At 41.0% G+C, this 21,139-nt stretch overlaps 1 protein-coding gene across 2 annotated transcripts in view; it reads left to right on the top strand.

Moving 5' to 3' along the window:
- Positions 1 to 21,139, top strand: part of RASA3 (RAS p21 protein activator 3) — a 130,645-nt gene that overhangs the window by 68,630 nt on the left and 40,876 nt on the right. For both annotated transcript variants that reach the window (XM_057422286.1, XM_057422287.1), the window contains exon 5: positions 6,148 to 6,224. In XM_057422286.1, the coding sequence (XP_057278269.1) occupies positions 6,148 to 6,224 (77 nt within the window). The remainder of the gene's footprint in view (positions 1 to 6,147; positions 6,225 to 21,139) is intronic.

The raw sequence follows: 21,139 nt of genomic DNA, 5'->3' as shown, positions 1-21,139 counted from the left end.
CCCTATGTGAGTATAAGAGTGCAGTATTCAGACTTGTCAGCCTAAAGGTCTAAGACAGTCTATCTGGTTTTGGTCTGTTACTTCTCAAAAGCTTGTCTGTAACATGGCATGTGGTAGGGAGCAGCTACTGCTGAATAGTAAATTTACATTATTTCAAAATAACATACCTGGATTCTGTATCTGTAGAAAACAATTTGTCAGGGGAAATGAAAGCCAGGTGGCTTTCATTCAGAGTATCTACATATTAAATTGCATCAAAGTAGTTTGAGAGGAAAACATGAGTAATTGCAAGGAATTTGACCATATGGAGGTATTCTTCCCTTAGAGAAACAGGAAGGCTAACATTGTGCCATTTGAAGATGTTTGCCAGTTACTGAGCAATTCTGACACGCTTGCACAGACGGAGACCAAGCAGACATCAGTTCTGCTTTGCCTAGCATTTGTGAATCCATGAAGTGTTCATTAGAGCTTTCCTCAGTGATAGATTGGATTTTGTTCCAGATTCTTGTGTTCCGTGCTGTGGTCCAGCAGGCAGGCTGTGATCTGGAGCATGATCCTTAGACCTTTCCCAGCCGCCTGCTCCCCTCTGCTAAAGGAAGGAGCAGCTGTTACAGCAGCAAATGCAGACAACAAACAAACTCTTCCTCCAGCTCTCAAACCTGCTGTTAGGCTGTGACCTCAAATGAGGCTGCTGATAATGCTGCAGGGCTGGTTTTACCTAAAGCAGTAGCTGCATTATTGGTCTTTCCTCTCCCAACTCCTTCATGGACAGCATTTAGTGAGCCCTTAGAGTTTGAGTCAGTTTTATTGTTTGCTTTTAAGCTTTATCAGTGCCAGAAAGTGACATCTCAGAAAGCTGCCTAAGAGGGTTTCAAAGTAGACTGGATCTCTCTAATTTTCTATATTCTGAAATAAAATTTGGAAATACAGAGAAAGCAATAGCACATGTTATCCCATGGTTTGGAATGGTCTGTGCAGTGCTGAGTTCTTCCAATGCTCCTTTCTCCAGACAATTTGCAGCAAAGTAAACCAACATACCAGGGGTATTATGATTCTAAATTTAAGATTCCAAGACAATGAGGTGCTGGCATTAGTCATGGGCTGTGGTTCATGTCACCTGCTTAGCCTAGTCTTTTCCTACAACCCACCCGTGTTGCATCTCTTTCCTCCTCCATCTCCAGGAGCTGGGGTGAGATTGCCTGCAATCACTCTGTCGCAGCAACAGGATGAGCAAACAGCTGAAGGTGGGTCCCAGTCCCTCCTTCCACACTCCTGAGTAGTGAGCAGAGTTGAGCTAAGCTGCTGGGGTAAGGGTACCTATGTGGGATAAATGTTTGGAAAACTGCCATGCAGGTGCACTCCCACTTTGGAGAGGAAATTCCTTAGCAAACTTGGGTAGGTGAGTGAGAAGTAGAATGATGACAAAACCCTCTTGTCCAGAAGGTTTAGTAGGGGACATATACCTTTTCTAGGTATTTTTGCTTCTATTGTTCTTTTGTAGAAGAAAGACCTATAGTGCTGTATGTGCCCTGCAGATGAAGGTAATCGACTTAATATTTAATATTCAAGCAAGTGAACAGTAAATACTTGTTCTTTTTCTGTTTTTTAAAAGTGAAAGATTTCTAAGAACTTTCACAGTAACAAAAAGGATGGAGATGTGGTTGATACTTCCTTAAAGATATGATTTAAGAGATTTGGGTAGATTTGGCTCCTGTCTTTTGAACTTAGCCAGACTGTCAGTCTTTTGTGCATTTTACTAGACCCTCAGATAGAGATGCAAACGTTCCTAGTGTTTGTCGTTGTTTTTCTTAAATCTCTCCCTGAAAAACCAGTTCACATCTGGTTTGAGTTAGATCAGATGTTGCATCTGAATCTGCAGTCACTGGATCATGTGGCGTGTGTCAGACTCCAGGCCAAAATGTGTGCAGAAATGGCTCCCAGTGGTGTCTTGGTAACTCTGCAAGCATGGCCTCTGAGGCCCACACTTGTGCAAGATGCTAAACGTGCTTCATGCCAGGATGGCAGAACTTTGTCATAAGAATAGCTTTAGGATAATCTGTGGTTGTGTGTTTTCTTTTCTCCTTCAACATACTGTGTTTAAATTAAGCCACAAATTTGCAACTGCTGGAAACATGATACAGTTAGGTAGCATTTGTATACTTTTACTTACTTTACAACTGCTTTCTGGTGTTTCAATCCACAGTAACTCACTGCTGTGTTCCAAGTAGAAATGAGATGGTTGGAGACAGACTTTTCCTGTATCTGTAAAAACAGGACTTTTGAGTCTGCTTTTTCTTCTCTTTGCAAGCTTACGATGAGTGCGTTTTTCAGATAACCGTGCATGTAGTTCTCCCAGATACCTGTTAAAGAATGTTAAAAGACTGGGACTTGATTTTATTACTTTTTAGTAAAGGGGATAAACAAGCATAGTGTAGTTTGGGGTTGGTTTTGGTTTTTAACACAGTAAGGCCCTTTAAAAAATTTGTTTTGTTACTGATTTCCTTTTGAATGCTACTTCCCTACAAAAAAAAAGTCAGTCTACTGATGGCTTCTTTCATCAAGAACTGAAAAATGGAAGCTGGCTGGCCCCATTATGTGATGTTAGATGTGATTAGGAAGGACGTACGACCTATGAACCCACCCATCCATATCAGTCAGCGTTTATGGAAAAGGAAGCGTTCAGCAGTTGAGTTGGCACTCCTTCAGCTTGTTCCTTGAAAAAGCCCTACCCTTCCAAATGTGAAGGATATGTTAATGAGCATGGCTCTTCTAGGAACATCCTGGAATATTTTTTAATGAAAATGTTTTTAATAATTAATGCATTCTACTTCAAAATTGTCAAACCTCCAGCTGCTTCTCTGAGGTTTTTCACTGGACTCCATTTAAAAAAGCTTTATGGCTTTATGGCCTGGGACTGATCCTAGACTCGGTCCCTGGCTCTGCAGCAGGGATTCTGTCTGAGGAGTACCAAGCCACGGTGTTTCAGCTGTAAAACAGGAGCAAAATATTTTTTTATCCTGCTGCATTATCAGATCTTTCCTTCTTGTAAATGTGTAACTGAGTGCCCCTGGTACAACTGGAGGCTCTTGCTATTATCACATTAGTTCTTTTAATAATAAAAACAGGTATTTCTTATAAACTGTCAGTAATTACAATATTGGTAACTCCCTGTTTCTGGGGTACATTGAATTCAGTATAGGTTGACCTATATTGCTTAGGTTAACTGTTGATTTTATGACACAGATTTATTTACAGTTTTCTCTCTTCCCTGGATTATCTGCTATTTTGTAAACCAATTAATGCCCTTGCTCAGGAGTAAATTTATTCAGAGAATCCGTATGTTTTGCCTAACAGTATAATCGATTTGGGAAAAAGCATTCTGTTTATGTAGGAGTTACATTTCCTGTGAATTAAGCCTGCAAGTATGTTGATGTAGCCTTACTTTAGGGTATTTATGCATTGGAGTTTTTAACTGGAAGTAAGGAGGTGCTTTGGGAACAGTCATAGGGCTACTGATCCCAGTGATCCCATGACCTCTGTTTTGCTGTCTAAAGCTTTGAGATGCTTTTTGAGCAGCTGACCGTTTTCAAAGGCTTCACAAGAGAAAAATGAGAGTCGGTCCAAAAGAAGCAGCATTGTGGTTTTGTGCTTAATGTAGCCAGGAAAATGTGTGCAGCACTGCTGACTTCAAAAGGCTTTTTGCAGCTTAATTTCAAAAATAGGGAGCTTTCATCTTAGTCTGTGTGAGATTGAGGAAATGGGCACTGTAAGTAAGTTTGCATTCAGGCTCACCTAAGTGCATGGAAGCATTCTTATTTCCTGAGAGAGGTTAGTCTTACCTTTAAAACCAGCAGAAATAGTTCTATAAAACAGTATCTTACCTTCTTGTTATTTTTCTGCAGCAGGATATTTCCTCTAGAGTTTATAAGTCTCTGTTCCTGTCTTGTAATTTCTTCAAAACTTGTATTTGTTTTGATTCCTCTAGTAAAGGTGATATGCAGGATACCAACAGATACAGCAGCAGTGTTTTTTTACAGGCTCATAATATAAATTTGTTTTCCAGAGACTAGTGGTTTAGATCCTGTGGTAAAATATGTGACCAGTGGAAGAGAGAGCAGTGAAGACTAAAGGAAAACATAGTAAAACTAAAGCCAGAAACCATCCTGCTTAACCAGAGTTCTTGGCTGGTTGTGGGCTTAGCCCTTGTTATGCATGAGTACATAGGCACTGCAGTGGAACTGAGTGTTGAAGAGGTGGGTCTAGAAGTGGCTCTATGCGTTTGTGCAGAGAAATCCTGCACTTATTCATGAGGACAGGCTTCAGTTTGGAAGAAAATAACAGATGTTGACGTTTGCGTGGACTGACAGGGCAAAGGAGGATACATGTCTTGCTGAAACAGACATGAATCAGAAGTCTGACAGACAAATGCAACGTTTGAGTTTCACCTTGTTTTTATTGTTTCTTTTAAAAGGATGCACAAGACACTTGGCAGGAGACATCTTTTTAAACTCCCACACATGTTTGGGTCCTTCCCTGTTCAAAATGCCAGGTAGCTGCTGTGATGCCTCTGCACCATGGGCTCTCACACAGCTTGGAGAGATTGTCTGTCTTGTTTTCTGTGATGATGAGCACCAGTATCCTCTGCCACATGTACTTGAAAGGCCTGCGTTCCAGCCCTTGGACAGGAAAAACTGCTACTGAGTCAGAATGCTAAAGGTGTAAGCAGGTGATGGAAGTTTTGAGGAGTGAAATGGTGAAGTGCAGGAAAGCATGAAGCCCGCATTCAAGATAGTATAGGGAGAATGGTATCGAGACAAAGGAGTATACAAGGAAAGGAAGAGAATGACTTTTTAGCAGTAAGAAACAGAAACTCTCATAGGTTTCTTCAGGACAAGTGTTCAGGCACTGACTTCAGAGTTTGTTTATACTGCTAAAAGTAAGAGGACCAGGCAATGACCTTGAACTGAACTTCTGTGTGTCCATGCTACTTAATTGTTACTGCACTCCCTGCTCTGCTTTGGAGTGGTTTCGCCAGCTTTTGTCCAGACAAGTATGCTGTAGAGGAAGTAGATCTTAGCAACTTGAGGCCAGGGTTGATCTTCACTCTCCTGTGTTATGCAGGACAGACATCCTCATAGAGCAGGAGTCGGTAAATAGTCAGAAGACACAGGGAAGTCTCTGGCAAGAGTTCTGTTTATGTGCAAAAAAGAGGAAAGGTTAAATCTGGAAGATCTTATGAAAGGGGTGGCAGCACATTTTCGTATGAGTTGAGGTAGACCTGAGTCAAAGATGACACCCACATTAGAGCACTGACTAACTAGCAGGGTGGATTTTAGTATCCTTTGGTAGAAAGGGTGGAGAGGAGAAGTTATGAAAGTGAGTGTCGCAGTTTTGGCCACAATGATTTGCAGATGATTGGGCAGTGCCAGCAAGTCAGAATAGGTCAATAACAAAACATACTTTGCAATTACTTTACGTACAGCTAAGAGTGGTGCTGAGTTTTTGTCACTGGAATGGATGTTCATGTTTTGAAATGTAATAAAGTTAGTAAGAGTTAATAATACCGATTGCCTTTATTTTCTTAGCATATTTGAGCACAACATCTTAGCCCAAGTCATAAGAAAGTTAATGTGATGATAAGGAGTTACAGACTGTGAGATAATAGATGCTATGAATGCTAGCAACATGGTTGTATTTTATTTTTTTCAGTTGTCCAATATAATTTTACTGATACACAGTTTATATTATTTCAGAATTTTTGGTTTTTTCATGTTTAAAACATGTAGGTGTTCATTCATAACACACTGGTGTGATATCTTTTCAATAATTGTATTGCAGATCCTTGCTTAATATTTAAACTGTTAAATATAGATAAAGCTCCAACCAAATGCTTTTATGTCAAGCTGCAGACCCCCCATATCAATTTCTAAAACATGGAGATCAAATAACGGTGGGAATTACGCACTGAAATTTTAGTGAAATGGCTACTAATCTGAATTCTATGGCAGTTATAGCTATACAGCTATTACTTAATTGCTAACTCCTGGAGTTACTTGCATTTAACCATCTTGCTTTGTTTGAAGTTGGAATGATGTGGCTGGCTATGCATAAACCTAACTTTTCATGTGGTCTTTTGGTGTGTTTCAGGGGAAGGTTCACCTTGAGCTGAGACTGAGTGAAGTCATAACAGACACTGGTGTCGTCTGCCATAAGCTTGCAACACGGTAGGATTTGAAATGTAACTGCAGAGTTATGAGAAACACACTGATTTCAGATAGTGTGCAGTGCTTCATTTAAAAAGGTTGGAGGAATGAAAACATTGTTTGGATATTCAATGTTCTTAATCAGAGATAACCTTAGGAGTTTATAGGTTGTGAATTTTTTTTTCTCTTCTCTCCACATAATCTATATACTTTTATTCCTTAAATGTTAATAAATCACACAGTTTTGACATGGCATAGATACTAAAAAGATACCAGAGGGTATTATTAATGTCTTTCTGATTTGCATTAAGGACTTTACCAGCTAAGCAGATTTGTGGCACAGCTTCTATGGTGAGAGTGTTACAGAGCTGATTTAACGCACAGGAGTCTGCCATCAGTTATTAAAGCAGTCTCAGAATCAGTCACCTAATCTCACTCAAACAAATAGACACCTAGAAGCCGCAGGACTCAGATGGGAGTTAAGATTTTTGCCTTCCTGTGAGGAGGAGTCTGAAAGGACATTGCTCTCTGACTGCACCAGAGCCTTTCAGGTGGCTACTGCAGGGGCAGTGGCAGAACTGGTTGGCTTCTGTCAGGAATCTGATTTGTATTCTCTGTCTGGCACAAGAGCCATCAAAATTGGAGTGTTGGCATCATATACTTCTACCTATTTGGCAGTTATGTCAATAGAGAAAAGTATTCTGCTAGGGAAGTTCTATTTTCAGACCAGTATTTGACATCATTTTGTGACTGCTTCTGCTATGGTTTTGTTAATAAGCTGTCATGGTAGTCCTCGTATCTAGGACATGTTAACAAATGCAGAGGAGCCATGTGGTTGATCTACATCCTTCTAGGTACACTGTTGATATGAGGATGTGCTGAGGTATGCGATCTTGAATTGCATGCTTGTGTGTATACCCTCTAGCCATCTGGGCCCTGCCAGAGCTCTGTGAGTAGGTGCATTTGAAATCTTTCTCTCCTTAGTCTGCTGTGATGAGGCAGAGTGAATAACAGGGATAGTTTGGTGCAAGTTGCTGTGTAGGCTGTGAGCTCCAGTGAACTTATTAACCAGGGCGCAATGCCACTGGAACACACCTGTACCTTTTTCAGAACAGGTGTTTCTATGTCAGTACAGCTGTGTACTACCTGGAGGGCCCAGACTTACTTTAATTGCTGTGTGAAGACTTTCATTGTGTCATTTTCCATTGTGCAATTTGAATGTGACCAGGTGATGATGGTCTCACACATTCTGTAAAACCGGGGTTCAAACCTGCATCTACTGAGTAGTTGGCTGGCTTCTTTGGTTGAAGTATTATTTGTATTGCTATAGATCCTAGGGCCTTGCAGTTGAGGGGGAAATAGAAGGTGGGAAAAGGCAGTTTCTTATCTTTCTACCCTGCTTGTATCTCCGCTGTGTGAGAGGGAACACAGAGGACAACTTATTACTAAATTTGGCCTGTCCTCAGAGCAGGACTGGAGGGTATTGTGCTTAGTGATGGAAAAGTAGCACAGCTGTCCTGAGTACCAGATTCATTCTGGAAGCATGTAGTGCACTTCTTAGTGTTGTGATACAGCCACAGAGGCCTCTATCCATGTCCTCTGAACCCTAATTGTGAGTTAAGACCCTGTGATGTCTGGTACTCTACAAACACAGATGAACTGGAACATCCTGCCATTCTCACCATAGTCTGTTTTGACTTAGTTAGGTGTTATACTGAGGGACCTTCAGAAGTGTTTACCTCATCTTGTTTTGTTCTGAGACAGCATGCCATGACACAGCCAGCTTTCTTTTAAATTTTCCTCAGTTAAATGAGACCTGGTAACATTACAGTACCAATGGATTTTTTTTGTTGGGATTCCTGAAATGCTGGAAATAAGTGTCTGAAAAGGTTCTTCCTAACATGTAACACATGCAGCCCCTTGCTTCATGAAAAGTAATAAGGCCTTGATTTGAAGACTATTTCATTCACTTTCTACAATGCAGAGAAAATAGCTTGTGAAGCATTCTGTAACCTTGATTTGCAAGATATTTTTCAGTAAGTATAATGTATTCGCTGAGATGCCTAGAAAAATCTTGAGGTTTTAACAACTGAATCATAATGTTCAGAGTTTATCTTGATTTAAATCTAGCCCTTGGCTCTTAGAAACAGAACTTGAAAATCACAGGCCGAGGAAGCTTTTGTCTGCTGAAGCATCTTTTCCCAATGTCGTCTTCTTTTCTGTAGCTGACATGGACACTCTGGCTCTAGCTAGCTTCCACAGCTATTGGTTATTTGAGTGCAAGTGAGAACAGAGCTTAGCAGTAGATTAAAGAATTGGGAAATAAAAGTATTTCCAGAGTATGTAGTTATATTGGTGCAGGTTTTTGTGGCAATGTGTCTTACAAGTGAGAAAGGGGAATGATGAAGAAAAAGAAAGGGGAATGATTACATTGGCGGGGGGGTGCGATCAAAGCACTTTAGAATGAAGTCCAACATTTTCTTCATGCCACACTGTTTGCTTTAAGAAGATATACAGCAAACTTCAGCTCTTAATGTTTTTCCACTATCTGAAATCTTATTCAGGTTTGTTCATAGTTTGGTTCTAGTGCTTAGGTATGTAAGAAAAGAGTGTGATAATTAAGTAATGCTCAATTGCATGTCTGTGTAGCCAGGATTTGCCAGTGGAAAACGCAGCAAAGGTAGGGTAGACAGAACTTCTGTTATATGTAGTTCATGAGTGAAAAGCCAGGGACTGGGTATATTAGGGAAGTGCAGCTTCCAACCAAGTTTTGTGATGATAACTGATTTTCTTGTGGATAGCTCATGAATTTATTGCAGTGAGCAAGTAAGATGAGGCTGTAAAACCATGAGCAAGAACCTAGAATCTCTTCATCTTAAAACCTGACTGTTCTGATGAATCCAGTACTTGTCTTGTGAACTTCCTTGAATTCCCTTTTTTAAGTTAAGAAAAAAAATAATGGAGCTCTTAGTGGCAAAGATAAACACTCCCCTTCAAGTAGCCTCATAGATATAGCTAGTTGAAGAGTTCAGGTTTGCAGGGAGAGCAAAAGCTGCTTCCAGCAGGCAGCTCTTTAAAAATACTTTTGAGACATATGCTTTTTTAAGCACCAGAATAGTGCTTGTTTTCAAAGATACAGAGGCAGGCTGAGTGAAGATTAGGCCTAAGTAGGAAATTTTTTTACCTATCCAGAAAAGAAATATTTTTCTTAAGAGCTTACCCATAGGTCTTCACCAGAAAGTGTGTTCACATTCCTGCCACCTCCACATTCCAGAAAGCCTCGAAAGCAGCTGGGCCCTTGCTGAGCCAGCATGAAGTCCCATGGAGCACACCCTGAATAGTCAGCTGCACAGGTGGAGGGGAAAATTTATCTGAATGGAAGGGCAAATTGAAATTGTTAAGTGCTGAGCTCTTGAGCATTAAGTAGCAGATTACTTTAAAATGCAAAAGATGCGTGAGCTTCCTTAGCCTCTGCAGAGGAAGCAAAAATAATCAGTTTAAAAGCTGTTACCTAGTAGCTTCTCCTTAGGAAGCATTCAATACTTTCATTTAGCCCTAAACCACTTAGCTGTTGTGCTTCATCGGAGCCCTTCAGAGGCCCTAATCTCTGCCAGCTGCTACAGCACAATCTCCTGGACCAAATCTCTGCAAAAGACATTATAAGGAGAAGCACTAGTGGATTTAAAAGTTACATTGAGAGTACAGATGCAGGCACCATGCATCTTGTGTCCCCAAGCAGCTCCTGCTGTCATCCTTTGGTTAAGGACCACAACTTTCACTTTGGCACACTCCTGGGAGCACTTTGTTACTTGTAGGCTCCCTCTGTGGAACTGGTATGAAATCTGATAGTCCTAGTGACTGGCTTGAACATAGTTGTTAGCTGGGTCTCTGTAAGTCTCTCATGTCCGTCCCTGTTACAGGTTTCAGGATGCAGGCTTTTGATGTGTATGTTCACATCATACAAAGACAGCAGACCTACAGCCTGCTGAGCACGTACCTTTGACCATGTGCTTGGCTTATAAAAGACAACATGTATGGACTTTGTGGCCTGATGCATTTATAGAACTGCATTTGTACTAACTACTGTTGTGCCATGTAGTGAGTCATCTTGAGCACTGGGAAAAAGGCAGTAGGTTCTGTCTTCCTCCCTCTCTGTCTTTCACTCACAAAGTATCTCATGTTGCCTTCCTCTGTCCTCTTTACAGCCACAGCCTTCCTGGCCCTGTGCAGAGTCAGCTGCTGTTTGTGGCTACCAGCACCTGCATCACCTCCCACTGGCTGTAAAGTGAAGGCCCAGTCTTGTTTGTCAAGTGGTTTGTCACCTGACAGAAATATGTCCATGATTTTATGAACATTAAGGTACTAAGGCCATGGAAAAAAGTGGTCAAGTCTTTCTCATGCTTCCAGATGGTTATGTCCATACCTACCCCCTTGTGCTGACACATAGCTCCTGTATTTTTGTTTTTTTCACCTCCTGGTTTTTAAGCTGAATCAGGCCTTAATCCTGTGCATCCTAGAAACTGCACTGTTCTTTTTTTGTAATGCAGAGGAAGGAAAATTAGCAACATGGACCATGTTGAATTGTTAGAACTAAGTCATGAATGGAGTGTGTGTACCTGCATTCCTTGAATATATTTGAAAAACAGTCTCATGTGGTTCTCCCTAAATCTTTTCTGAGACATCACTTTATGTATACAGATATCCTTCCTTTACAACAGAAATACTCAGAAAGGAGATCCAGGCTTTTTGCAAACCTTTCCCTGCAATCATTAGAGCAGATTCTGTGCAGCACATCTGTGTTCAACACAGAAAGGTGGTTCCCCAGAGACTTTTAATGCTTCTGGGCTGGTCCAGACACAACTTTCACTCATATTGCAGGGCAACACAGGCTAGGATCAGCAAATATGTATGTGTATTTAGTTAAAAAAAGAGGAGGGCTCCTGCAGATAGGTTTGTAGAAATCCATAGGCTGCGCTGTGGTTAAGCCACCAGAGGCAGCATTTAGAAGCAGTGTTCTGTATTTAGCAAGATGACATCTGACTTCTAGCATGCCTGAAGAAACAGGCCACTGAACTCCTGTTGAAAGTCAGCGTGAGCTGGGAGCCTGGCTCCCTGATCTTCCTTTGAGAATTCCAGCATGTGTATGTAATTAGTCACATATAAAGGTCTGTACTTATTCAGTGTCCCCAGCTGCTCCTTCTTATGTCGTGTCTCTTAGGTTTAAAAAAGCTTGGGAACATCTGCTTTTGGAGTGTTTTCCCCTCCCCCTGTTCCTTTTATTATCTCCCCCCTGCCCCAGTAAACCTATATAGCTAAATAATAACATATGTGGTTTGGAAGTTCCAGTAAGCAAATAATGAGTCTACAAATACATTAGCAATGCTGAAATTTTATTTGATAAATGAAGCATTTGTAGCTCTGGTGTGGAAGATGCAGCCACTCTGCATTAATTTATGAATTAAACTTAAATGCCATGCGGCTGTCTTAAGAGCTCTACATGATGTGATCTGACCATGTGGAATACAGTTAAATGGACTGTTTGCAGGAGCAAGCAGGAAAGGAAACAATAAGTAGATACGACATCCCTAAGATAAACACTTCAGGGGTCATTAAGACAATAGTGACAGAGCTGTGGGCATTTAAGAGCTTTATAAGCCCTTCTGAAGAGGAAGGGGGAGGTAAGGAGGAAGGTGTCATTTGTCAAGTGTGGTTAAAGCAGAAGGTCTCTGCCTAGGGGTAGGAGTGCTGGGACTCGCTGATGGTTCCCCAGCCTTCTCTCCCATGAGAACAGAGCACAAAGCATGCAGTGAGCAGCATCTGACCTTCCTCTCCAGTTCCTCACATTAGAGATTTGAATTTCCTTGTCCATGAGCTTTGCTGGGAAGTGGCCTGGGCAGCGCATTGCTTGCAGGTTGGCAACCATTGCCCTAAATCAGTCTGACTTTCTGTAACTGTTTAAAATTCTCTCATGCAATGTGATGTTTCTAGGGTTAAGGTAAATGGCGCTCCATTTTGACAGTTTCAGAGGGTCAGCAACTGTGCTTTGCTGCACACAGCTCCTGAAGGGCAAAGCTACATCTGTCAAGTGTAGTCAGAAGTGCTGAGAAAATGGCTGTTCCTGCTTGTGGATCAGCAGTCTGCATCCTAATCTAAGAGTAAGAGGAAAACTGGAGAAGTGAAGGCTCCAAGGAGACCTTAGAGCAGCCTTCTAGTACCTAAAGTGGGCTTACAGGAAATCTGGAGAGGGACTTTTTACAAAGCTATGTAGTGACAGGACAAGGGGGAATGGCTTTAAACGGAAACAGGGTAGAGTTAGATTAGACATTAGGAAGAAGTTCTTTACAATGAGGATGGTGAGGCATTTGCACAGGTTGCCCAGAGAAGCTGTGGCTCCCCCATCCCTGGCAGTGTTCAAGGCCAGGTTGGATGGGGCTTTGAGCAACTTGGTCTAGAGGAAAGCGTCCCTGCCCATGGCAGGGGGTTGGAACTAGGTGATCTTTAAGGTCCCTTCCAACCCTAACCATTCTGTGATCCCATCTTGTCTGGTGAAGATTTGCTGTTGTCACCTGTGATTGCTTTTGGAGACACCTTGAAAAACTACAGGAATGCAGCTAGTCCTTCAATTATGGATTATATTTAAATGCTTTTGTGTAAAATTAAAACACACAGGCATCATATTGGAGTCATCTGAGAATTTTCCTTTACTAACTTGTTTCCTGCTTTTCTCATTTATGTTGGAGCTAGTTTACTTTCCTGTAAATAACTATGTTCACCAGATCCCAGGAATAGGTAATGAAACTGTCTAAGGGGTTGAATTGAGGAGAGAACTTGGAAATGCATGGTTGTATTGTATCTGTGGTGCTGAAGACTAAATTTTGTTGGCTTTCTGTCATGGCTCTATCTCTGATGCTGGTCAGAGTGGAAAGCAGGAGCGCAGGAGGGGTGGCCTGCGAAGTTTTAAATAATATATTTCTGAGCTGTTTTGTGAGGTTTGGTTTTTGTGGGGGGGGTTTTTTGGTTGTTTTTTTTTGTGTGTGTGAATTACATTTAAATGCAGGAGACAGTGGAACCCATTTGCTTGATGTAATGTCTATAATCTCTCATAGTATTCCAGTTTTCTTTAATTGGTCGTAGTGCTGTTGGGTGGACTCCGGTTACTTAATAGCCGGATTGAGCCAGTATTGAGCAGGATTTGCTCCTCATTTGAGTGTGGTGTGCCATACTGCACTTTCCTTTTCCAAATTAGAGGAGGGTGTTCAGTAGCCAGGAGGTACTCATGGAGGCAATGTGCTGATGACACTGATTTGTTACTGTGTGGGGTAGTGGTGCTCAGTCTGTTTGTGGTATGTTGGCCTGGTGCAAGGCTGCCGCTCCTATTGAGTTTGGAAGTAGTCTGAGGCCAGAGCTTGCAGTGGGTGCTCTTCCTGTGAAGTTACAGCTCTCAGCATTCTTCCCTTGCTTTCATGGGTCCCTGAGCCACCCTGCCTCTTGGGTTTTCTGCTTCCAGACTTAGAGAACATATTGTTATATGTTCCTGTAGAGAAGTTTCTACTCTGTTGCAGAGATATACAGCTTTGAACTTGCTTCAGGGTCAAATGAAGCTTATTTTCCTGCCTGAAACATGAGCTGAATCAGGAAAAAACCCAGCAGTATTGCTGACCATGAGCAGGCCCGTTTAACATATGCATCAATCAGGTTACCTCACAGCATTCTGAAACAGTTTGACTTCTCTTTGCTGCTGGTAGGGAATGCTAACGAGGGCACAAAGTGGTTTCAAAGCTTCACCTTCAATAAACTCATGCATCCATTAAAATGTGTCACTTTCTCCTTTCTCTAGAAAGCATACCCTGCATCAAGCTGTGCCTTTCCCTGCAGGATTGCACCTTGGTCATGCTTTTAATCTTGTGTGTGTTTCATAACAAACTGGGGAAAATTGCTCAGATATTAAATCACATAGTATCTGCTATTTTTATCCTGTAGTGCTGCAATACTGCAGGTTTTGGGGAGTAGGAAGGGGAAAAGAGAAGGCATGGATATGTATTTCTGTCCAAGGCTTTAGGATATAGTACATCAATATTTTTCCTTCCTCTCAGCTCTGGTAGCATTGAGGTTACACTGCCTGCCATCTAAGTAGTTCTCTCCCCTTTGCATCTCCATTCTCACCAAAACTTCTGTTGACTGTTTTGTAGCCCAACTCAAGTTTAAATCGCTCACTCTCCACCAAACCCACCATATCTATAAATGCTATCTCCTGCTGCCATGTTTCCTACTAAATAAAGTGGGAAGCTTTCATCCTTCTTTGGTTTTGTATTCAGTGTTTTTTCAGTGCTTCTTCTCTGTTCATAAAATTCTTTGTTTACTCAAATCACAAACAAGTATCATCTGTAATCCTAATCAAGAGCAAATTCTTCAATTACACCCTTTGGCAGTAGTCCACCTCCAGGAGGACATGTTTAGTGCTCACCTTTGAGATTGAATTGTCATCACATGGCTGTCTGGGATACATACAAAACTGAGTTTGTAATTCAAGACTGGAATGTAACTCTTCTAAGGCTGTTCCGACAGTAAGTGCTATGTACTGTTCAAATAGTGCACAATACTTCCTGTTTTACACAGAGTAAGCATGGTCTGAGTTTATAAATGGAGGGAAATTATTCAAGCAAAAATCCTTTTGATTAATAACTTAACTTCTCAGTGTGCTTGAGGTCACAGTGTTAGGTTGATTGGGGGTGGCATTAGAATTCCTGTAGTACCTGTATTTGTAAGAGATGCATGGATTTTGAGACCTATGAATTGTTAGCACCTTGGATATGTTGACCTTACCCCAAATGTCCTTTAATGGTGATCAGCTACAGAAGTTCAGTTATGTTTGAGGTAGGGCCCTAGGAAAAATTAGTTGGCTGTCTTGCAGTATGACCTGTATCAAAAGGCTCTTTGAAGTACACAGTGTTAAGCATAATACAGAGGTAAATTTATATGCTGTTACATTCTGAATGACTGTTGAAACTGCAAGTTTTTTGTCTATTGCTTCAAGAGCAACACTTGCCAAGGTAGTATTTACTTAGCAGAACAAGGAACTGGGGACATCAAGGTATTTTAGGAATAGGGGAAGCTGCAGGGTAAAGAGGAAGTCATAGGGCCACAGGTGTTGAAGTTGGGGGGTTTTTTTTGAAGTTTAAGAGAGTAGACATGGTGTACAATGCATAGGAAACACCCTTCATTAACTCAGTTGTTCACAGATCTATTTGTTGAGAGGAAGATTTTGCAAGAAGTCTGACAGTGTATGGGGCAATAATGAGAAAGTATCTCTTTCCCTACTCCACCATCTGGGTGAGCTAGAAGTCATGTTCATGTTTCTGGGTACATTTATTGAACTGGCAGCACAACTGGCTATGTACTTTGACCAAATTCTTTTCACAGTCCACAGAGCTAATATAATCTGAGATACACTGTACTCCCCCCCCCGTACCCCCGCCTTGGTGTAAACCTTTGACTTGGATGCCATTTTCTGGCATTTCTAGTAAGAGCTGATTGTGAAATGTTTCATCTGTGTTGCTAATTATGTATTTCTAACAAACAAAGCACTTGTGAGTGGGAAAGAGTAAAAGTCTTTTAATATACATGTGTAATAGCACTTTATAATGAGTAATTTTCACTGTGTCACTCTTGCTTCCCGCTGTACAAGGTAGTTTGCTAGTTCCTCCTTTAATCATTTTGTTCTTTTAAATACAAAGAGAAAAGGGAAATATTTTGAAAGAAAATGCATGATACCATTCTAACAAGCTCGGAAATTGGCAAGGAGGCTGTGCTTTTGGAGGCAGTATGTCTGCAATTAATTTCAACTCATTTTACAGTTGACTTGCTTCCAAGGTGATGGTTTTGTAATAATTTCATATACGCTTCAAACAGAAGCAAGAATTCAGCTAGACTCTATACAGCTACAGATATACTGGCTGCAAGTGGTGTTACTCTTTTAGTTGTTGGCCAGTCAGTGCCATGTTGCCATTTCCTGCTTTGCTAGCCTAAACATGTTGGAAAGAGGTGGCATGGTGCAATGGCCGACTTTGTTCATGTACTGTTGAGTCAAAGGCTACAGAGAATTGCTGAACTCTCCCTTTCCTCCCTGGGGACATCCAGTGGTGCTCTATTCTCTACACAGCCATTGGATTTCACAAAATTCATGGAACTGGAGTATCTTTTGAAGGCTCTCCAACTTTTTCACATTTTGTGGAAATGACTAAAAACATCAACAGTGGGAGACTGGCCAAATGTAGACAGAAAGCATTTTCTCATAAACCCATATCTTTAGGAGACCAGGCTAAAAAGGATGCTGTTGAACTCACAAGGGTTCACAGAATAACTGCAGGAAGAACCAGATCTGGTAAATGTGTCTCACAGTGAGCAAGTGTTTGATTCATGCAAGAAAAGCTTCAAAGTGGATGAAACCACAGTGTGCACAATGTTCAGATGGGAGTCCTTCTGAGTATTTCTTCTTACCACAGTAATATCCAGTGGTTGGAAGCAAAAGGCTAACCTAGTGATGAAACAAGTAGTAAAATACCGCATACCACCTTCACCCCCCTGCTCATTAACCAGTGAAGTGTTTCCTGTAGAACATTGTAAAGATGTTTTAATCATTGACAGTCCTTTGAATTAAGCCTTGATTTCTTTCAAGAAGGTGCTCTGGAGATGCAGTAGACATCATGAACTCGTTGTACAACTTGAGTACATGAGAGCTTTCATCACTGTCCTGAAAGAGCCCAGACTGTGATCCCAAAAATCCCTTTTGGTCCCAAAATGCAAGGAGAAACTTAATGCAAGTATGAACTGTTTGTGCAATAAGTGGAATTACAAAGCTGATGTGGGGTATTAATTACAGCTGGTTATACCAGAATGCCTACCTGACCATGTCTTAATTTGCATCTTGTTTTTCCCTAAGAAGATCTCAAGTGACAAGACGCTAAAAACTTTTAAGGAGCATTTACTTGACATTGTTTTTCATCACCAGATGTCTTAGTTCTGTGCAAACAACAATATAACCACCACTTGGTGAAGCAGAGCCTTCTTTGGGTGGGATATCATAGATTTTAGCTGAACCTAGGACATGACTGACATTTCAGGGTAGAAAGGGGGATAGTGTGCCAGCAGAAGCTGTTCACAATATGTGTAATGCTTTGCTCCTGGTAGGGTACCAGGTTTACCATTCTGATGTGCTCTCATTGTGCAGGAAATCTCATCTAGTCCTTTATCCCATCCAACTGGTCAAGGTATTTTGTCTTCTATTAAGAGTCTGTGCCTTCCTCCCCAAGCAGCTCCTGCGTATTGCTCTGTGATAATTCAGTAGTAAGCCATCACTCAGAAAAAGTCTAAATAGTTTATTTTTTTTATTTTCTGAAATGCTACCTATAACACAATGTATCTATATGGTTTTAGAGGAGAAAGCATCAGGCAGGATCGTTCCAGGTGGGTACTTTACCAATGTCTTAAAAATTGTGGAGAGTCTTAGGAGCCTGGTGCTTTACAGTTGTGATGTTGCAGAGGATGATGCTTTATTAAGGTTTCACTGCTAAGGGAAGGGTTTGTCTGCAGAACCCACTTTCTTTGGTGTTTCCACAGAATGGCCCCAAAACATCCTTCCTGCAATTTCTGTAATATATTCACAGTGTGATCCTCTAGGCACAGAACACTATAGCAGATGTGTAGGAGAGATGATCCCTTTCTCTGCTGAAACTTGTAGGGGAGAGGCCATAGCAGGAGCTAAAGACACCAACAGTCCTAAGAGGATACCCAGCACTGAGAAGGAAAGGGTAGTAATTGATCAGTGAAAGTGCTACACTAGCTCTGGAAAGCTGCACGTGTATTGCCTTACATGTGAGATGTTTCACTACCCACTTCAGTGATTTTGGCATAATCAAGTGTCACAGTAAGGTAGGTGGACTTGTAGGACTGGAGGAACAATTTAAACTAGGCAGCGTACGGTCATGCTTTTTGATGCGTGTGATGTTTGTGCTTCTTGTTATGAATAGCAATATCTGCATTAGTGTTAGAACTTCAGATAAATGAAACTTAACAAGCCTGATCTGTGTGTTGCTGTTTGGATAACTGAAGAACTTTCCACAGTTCTTCCTGCTTTTCACAAACTTGGCGTATCTGAATGTTGATTTGGATTATTTCTGTACTTTGATTAAAATACATAATACAAAATACAAAAAAATACAGTTTTTGAGGATGTAATGCCTTGATTTTACTGTTAAATACCTGTGATTTTATGTGCTATTTTATTTAATTTTTTTGCCTCCCCTGCTTGATTATTGCATTGTCAGTAATCCTAGTGAGACACGTTAACATCTTTTTAGTTGCATAAATCTGTGCATCAAGCTATTAATACTATTTCTTGAATTCTAGGTGGAGAGCATTTCTGTGTTAACTGTGGCACAATTTGTATAACCTTAGCCCAGTTCTCCTATCAAAATGGATTTAATGCATCAGCATTACTTTGGGACTCAGCTGGCAACTTAACTGCCATGAGGTTTCAGTAGAAGTGATGAATCAGCTTAATTTGAATTCCTTAATGAAATTATTGCATGTGTAGTAAAGTTCACTGCCCTTTAATAATAAGTATTGTTAATCAAGATCCCAGATAATCTGATTATTCACATGAACGTAATCAAAAGTTGTTCTGAGTTGTTTCAAGTTGTTTTTTTAAAGCATTAAAAGTTTCACCTACCTCAGGTGTGCCAAAGCATGCCCAGCACAGAAGTTTGTAGCCTCCATGTAGTGTTTGAAGGTACCTTTGGTTGTTTTCTAGGTCCACAAATAATTGCTTCCTTTTAAACTGTGACTTTTTTTTTTTTCATTTAGAATAGTGTATTTGCTACTGTAATACATCTAGTGAAATATATGATGTGAGAATCTATGTGAAAGAATCTTCAAGGATTTATTTAGTAGAGAAATTCTTATACTTGGACTGGATAGGGATGAAGAAACTGGCTGTGTCAGCACCACAGCTCTCATTAAGCTATCTCGCTCCCTTGCCTTCCCTTCCTGTGTGCATCCCCTGTTACCCAAAAGTTGTTGAGATTTGATCCAGACTCTTAGCTAGTGCATTCCCTTGGCCCAAGAGTTCTGGGTTATTGTTCCCTGTGGTTCCAGTGTGTTGTGGCGTGAAATTCAGATGCTTTCCTCCAATCTGCTGTATATCCTGCTCTCCTGGTTGTCACAGATGTCTGTCTTTTCAGTTCGCTTACCAGCATGTCTGAATTTTTATTTAAAATATTACCATCTGTGGCCAGCCTGGGACAGATGTTTGGCTTTGCAATACTCAGCACTTTGGAGGAGGTCCCTACTCACCAGCTAGGTAGGGCACCTCTAGGTAAGTTAAGAGGATGCTGCTTCTGTTTTGCTGCTCTTTTCTTATAGTCAAATACTCCCTGCAGTCCTCCAGGTGCCTTATTTATTTGTGTCATAATTTCTTTAAAACTTCTGGGTTTAGTCTCTTCTTCCTCTCTTATATTTTTATTTACTTCGTAATCAAATCCCTGCAGATAGGTTCAAAAACTTTTTCTTTGGCTGTATTCTTGGTAACTTTTACCCTGCCAAGTATCACACCCCATCTTTGGGATGCATTTCAGTCATTCCGAAACTGGCTTCTTCATTTTACCTTCCTTTTTGTCACATGGTTTTCAGTCCATCTCTTAGTTGTAGGCTTTTGTGGCCCCTATTGACTGGCAGAAGGGAAAAGTTAGGACATGCTCACACAGCTTATTTTGTTTGCTTATGTGCTCGTGCATGTGTGCAGTGACATGCAGGCCCTGCCTGAAAGGAGGGGTTGTGCTGTGTGTACAGGCAGCTCCTTCTCGGTAGCAGATTAAACTTAGTCCTCAAGTCTGAGTTTGTTGCAGTTTGCTTTCCATAAACCCTGTATATCCCATATAGCATGCTGTGTGCCTTCTGGAGACCGACCTACGTTTCCAAGCAAAGAAAAACAACATGGGAGATTTTTGTGTCACTGGCTGGCTTCATTATGTAGCTATAACAGCCTTTCTGTGTCCAGCTATCGTGCCTTTTGGTCTTTGGTCTTCTTTCTTCCTTTATCTGCCTGTACAGACGCTATCGATTGCGTCAATTTAGTATTGCTGTAGGCCGCAGTCGGCTCAGCTAAAGCCGCTGTCTAGGCTCTAATTGTTTGCTGCATGTTGTAATTGTTTTTTGTGCTTCACTCCTCTTGCGTTCCTCACCATGCTGCTTTAATACACATGCTTCTGTAACTGCCATGATATGTTGACCAATTCCTGGGCTTCCTGCCCTACTACATCAGATTCTAATTTCTTCACTTCCCCTACAAGAACCAGTACAGTGCTGTCATTGGGCAGATTTATCCTTTCCTGATTGTACCTCTTCTTTTGTGTTGCTTTCCGTAATTTTCACATACTTCTTGCTTTGCTGCAACTTTTATTTGGTTCTTTTGTCTCTTCTGAAAATCAACATATGCTAAAAGTAACACCATCTCCTTACTTACTTACCTTTTCTCTTTACTCTCCCATCATTCATCTGTCACTCCCTGTTAATAACTGGGGTTGCAAGTCCAAGACCAAGGCAGGAGGAAATGATGATGTTAATGCCAGTAACAGTCACTAAATCAATGCTGTTCAAAATTTCAGCAAGCTTGTGTCTTTCTTCAAGGCCTCAGGGCGCTGTCACAGAAGATAATTTAACCATTTTTTTTATATTAATCTAACTAAAAACTTTTCTGAAGTGGCTTTTAGGAAGCTTACAACCCTTCTGTAATTGACTCATAAACTGGTTTAACTGCTAATGGATTAACTCCTTGTTCTGGGAGAACAGGATGGCTAACACCCACTTCTTAGTCTGTTCTCTATTTAGTGCAGAGTACAGATGGTTCTCTCTAAATGTGTGGGTTTAAAAGTCTTTCGAGA

Source organism: Pezoporus wallicus, unplaced genomic scaffold (genome assembly GCF_028554395.1).
Source record: "Pezoporus wallicus isolate ANWC-B61680 ecotype Strahan unplaced genomic scaffold, APGP_CSIRO_Pwel_v1 contig_5785, whole genome shotgun sequence".
Classification (NCBI taxonomy): domain Eukaryota; kingdom Metazoa; phylum Chordata; class Aves; order Psittaciformes; family Psittacidae; genus Pezoporus; species Pezoporus wallicus.
The sequence above is the reverse complement of the archived record's forward strand: the minus strand, read 5'-3'. Positions and strand labels throughout refer to the sequence as shown.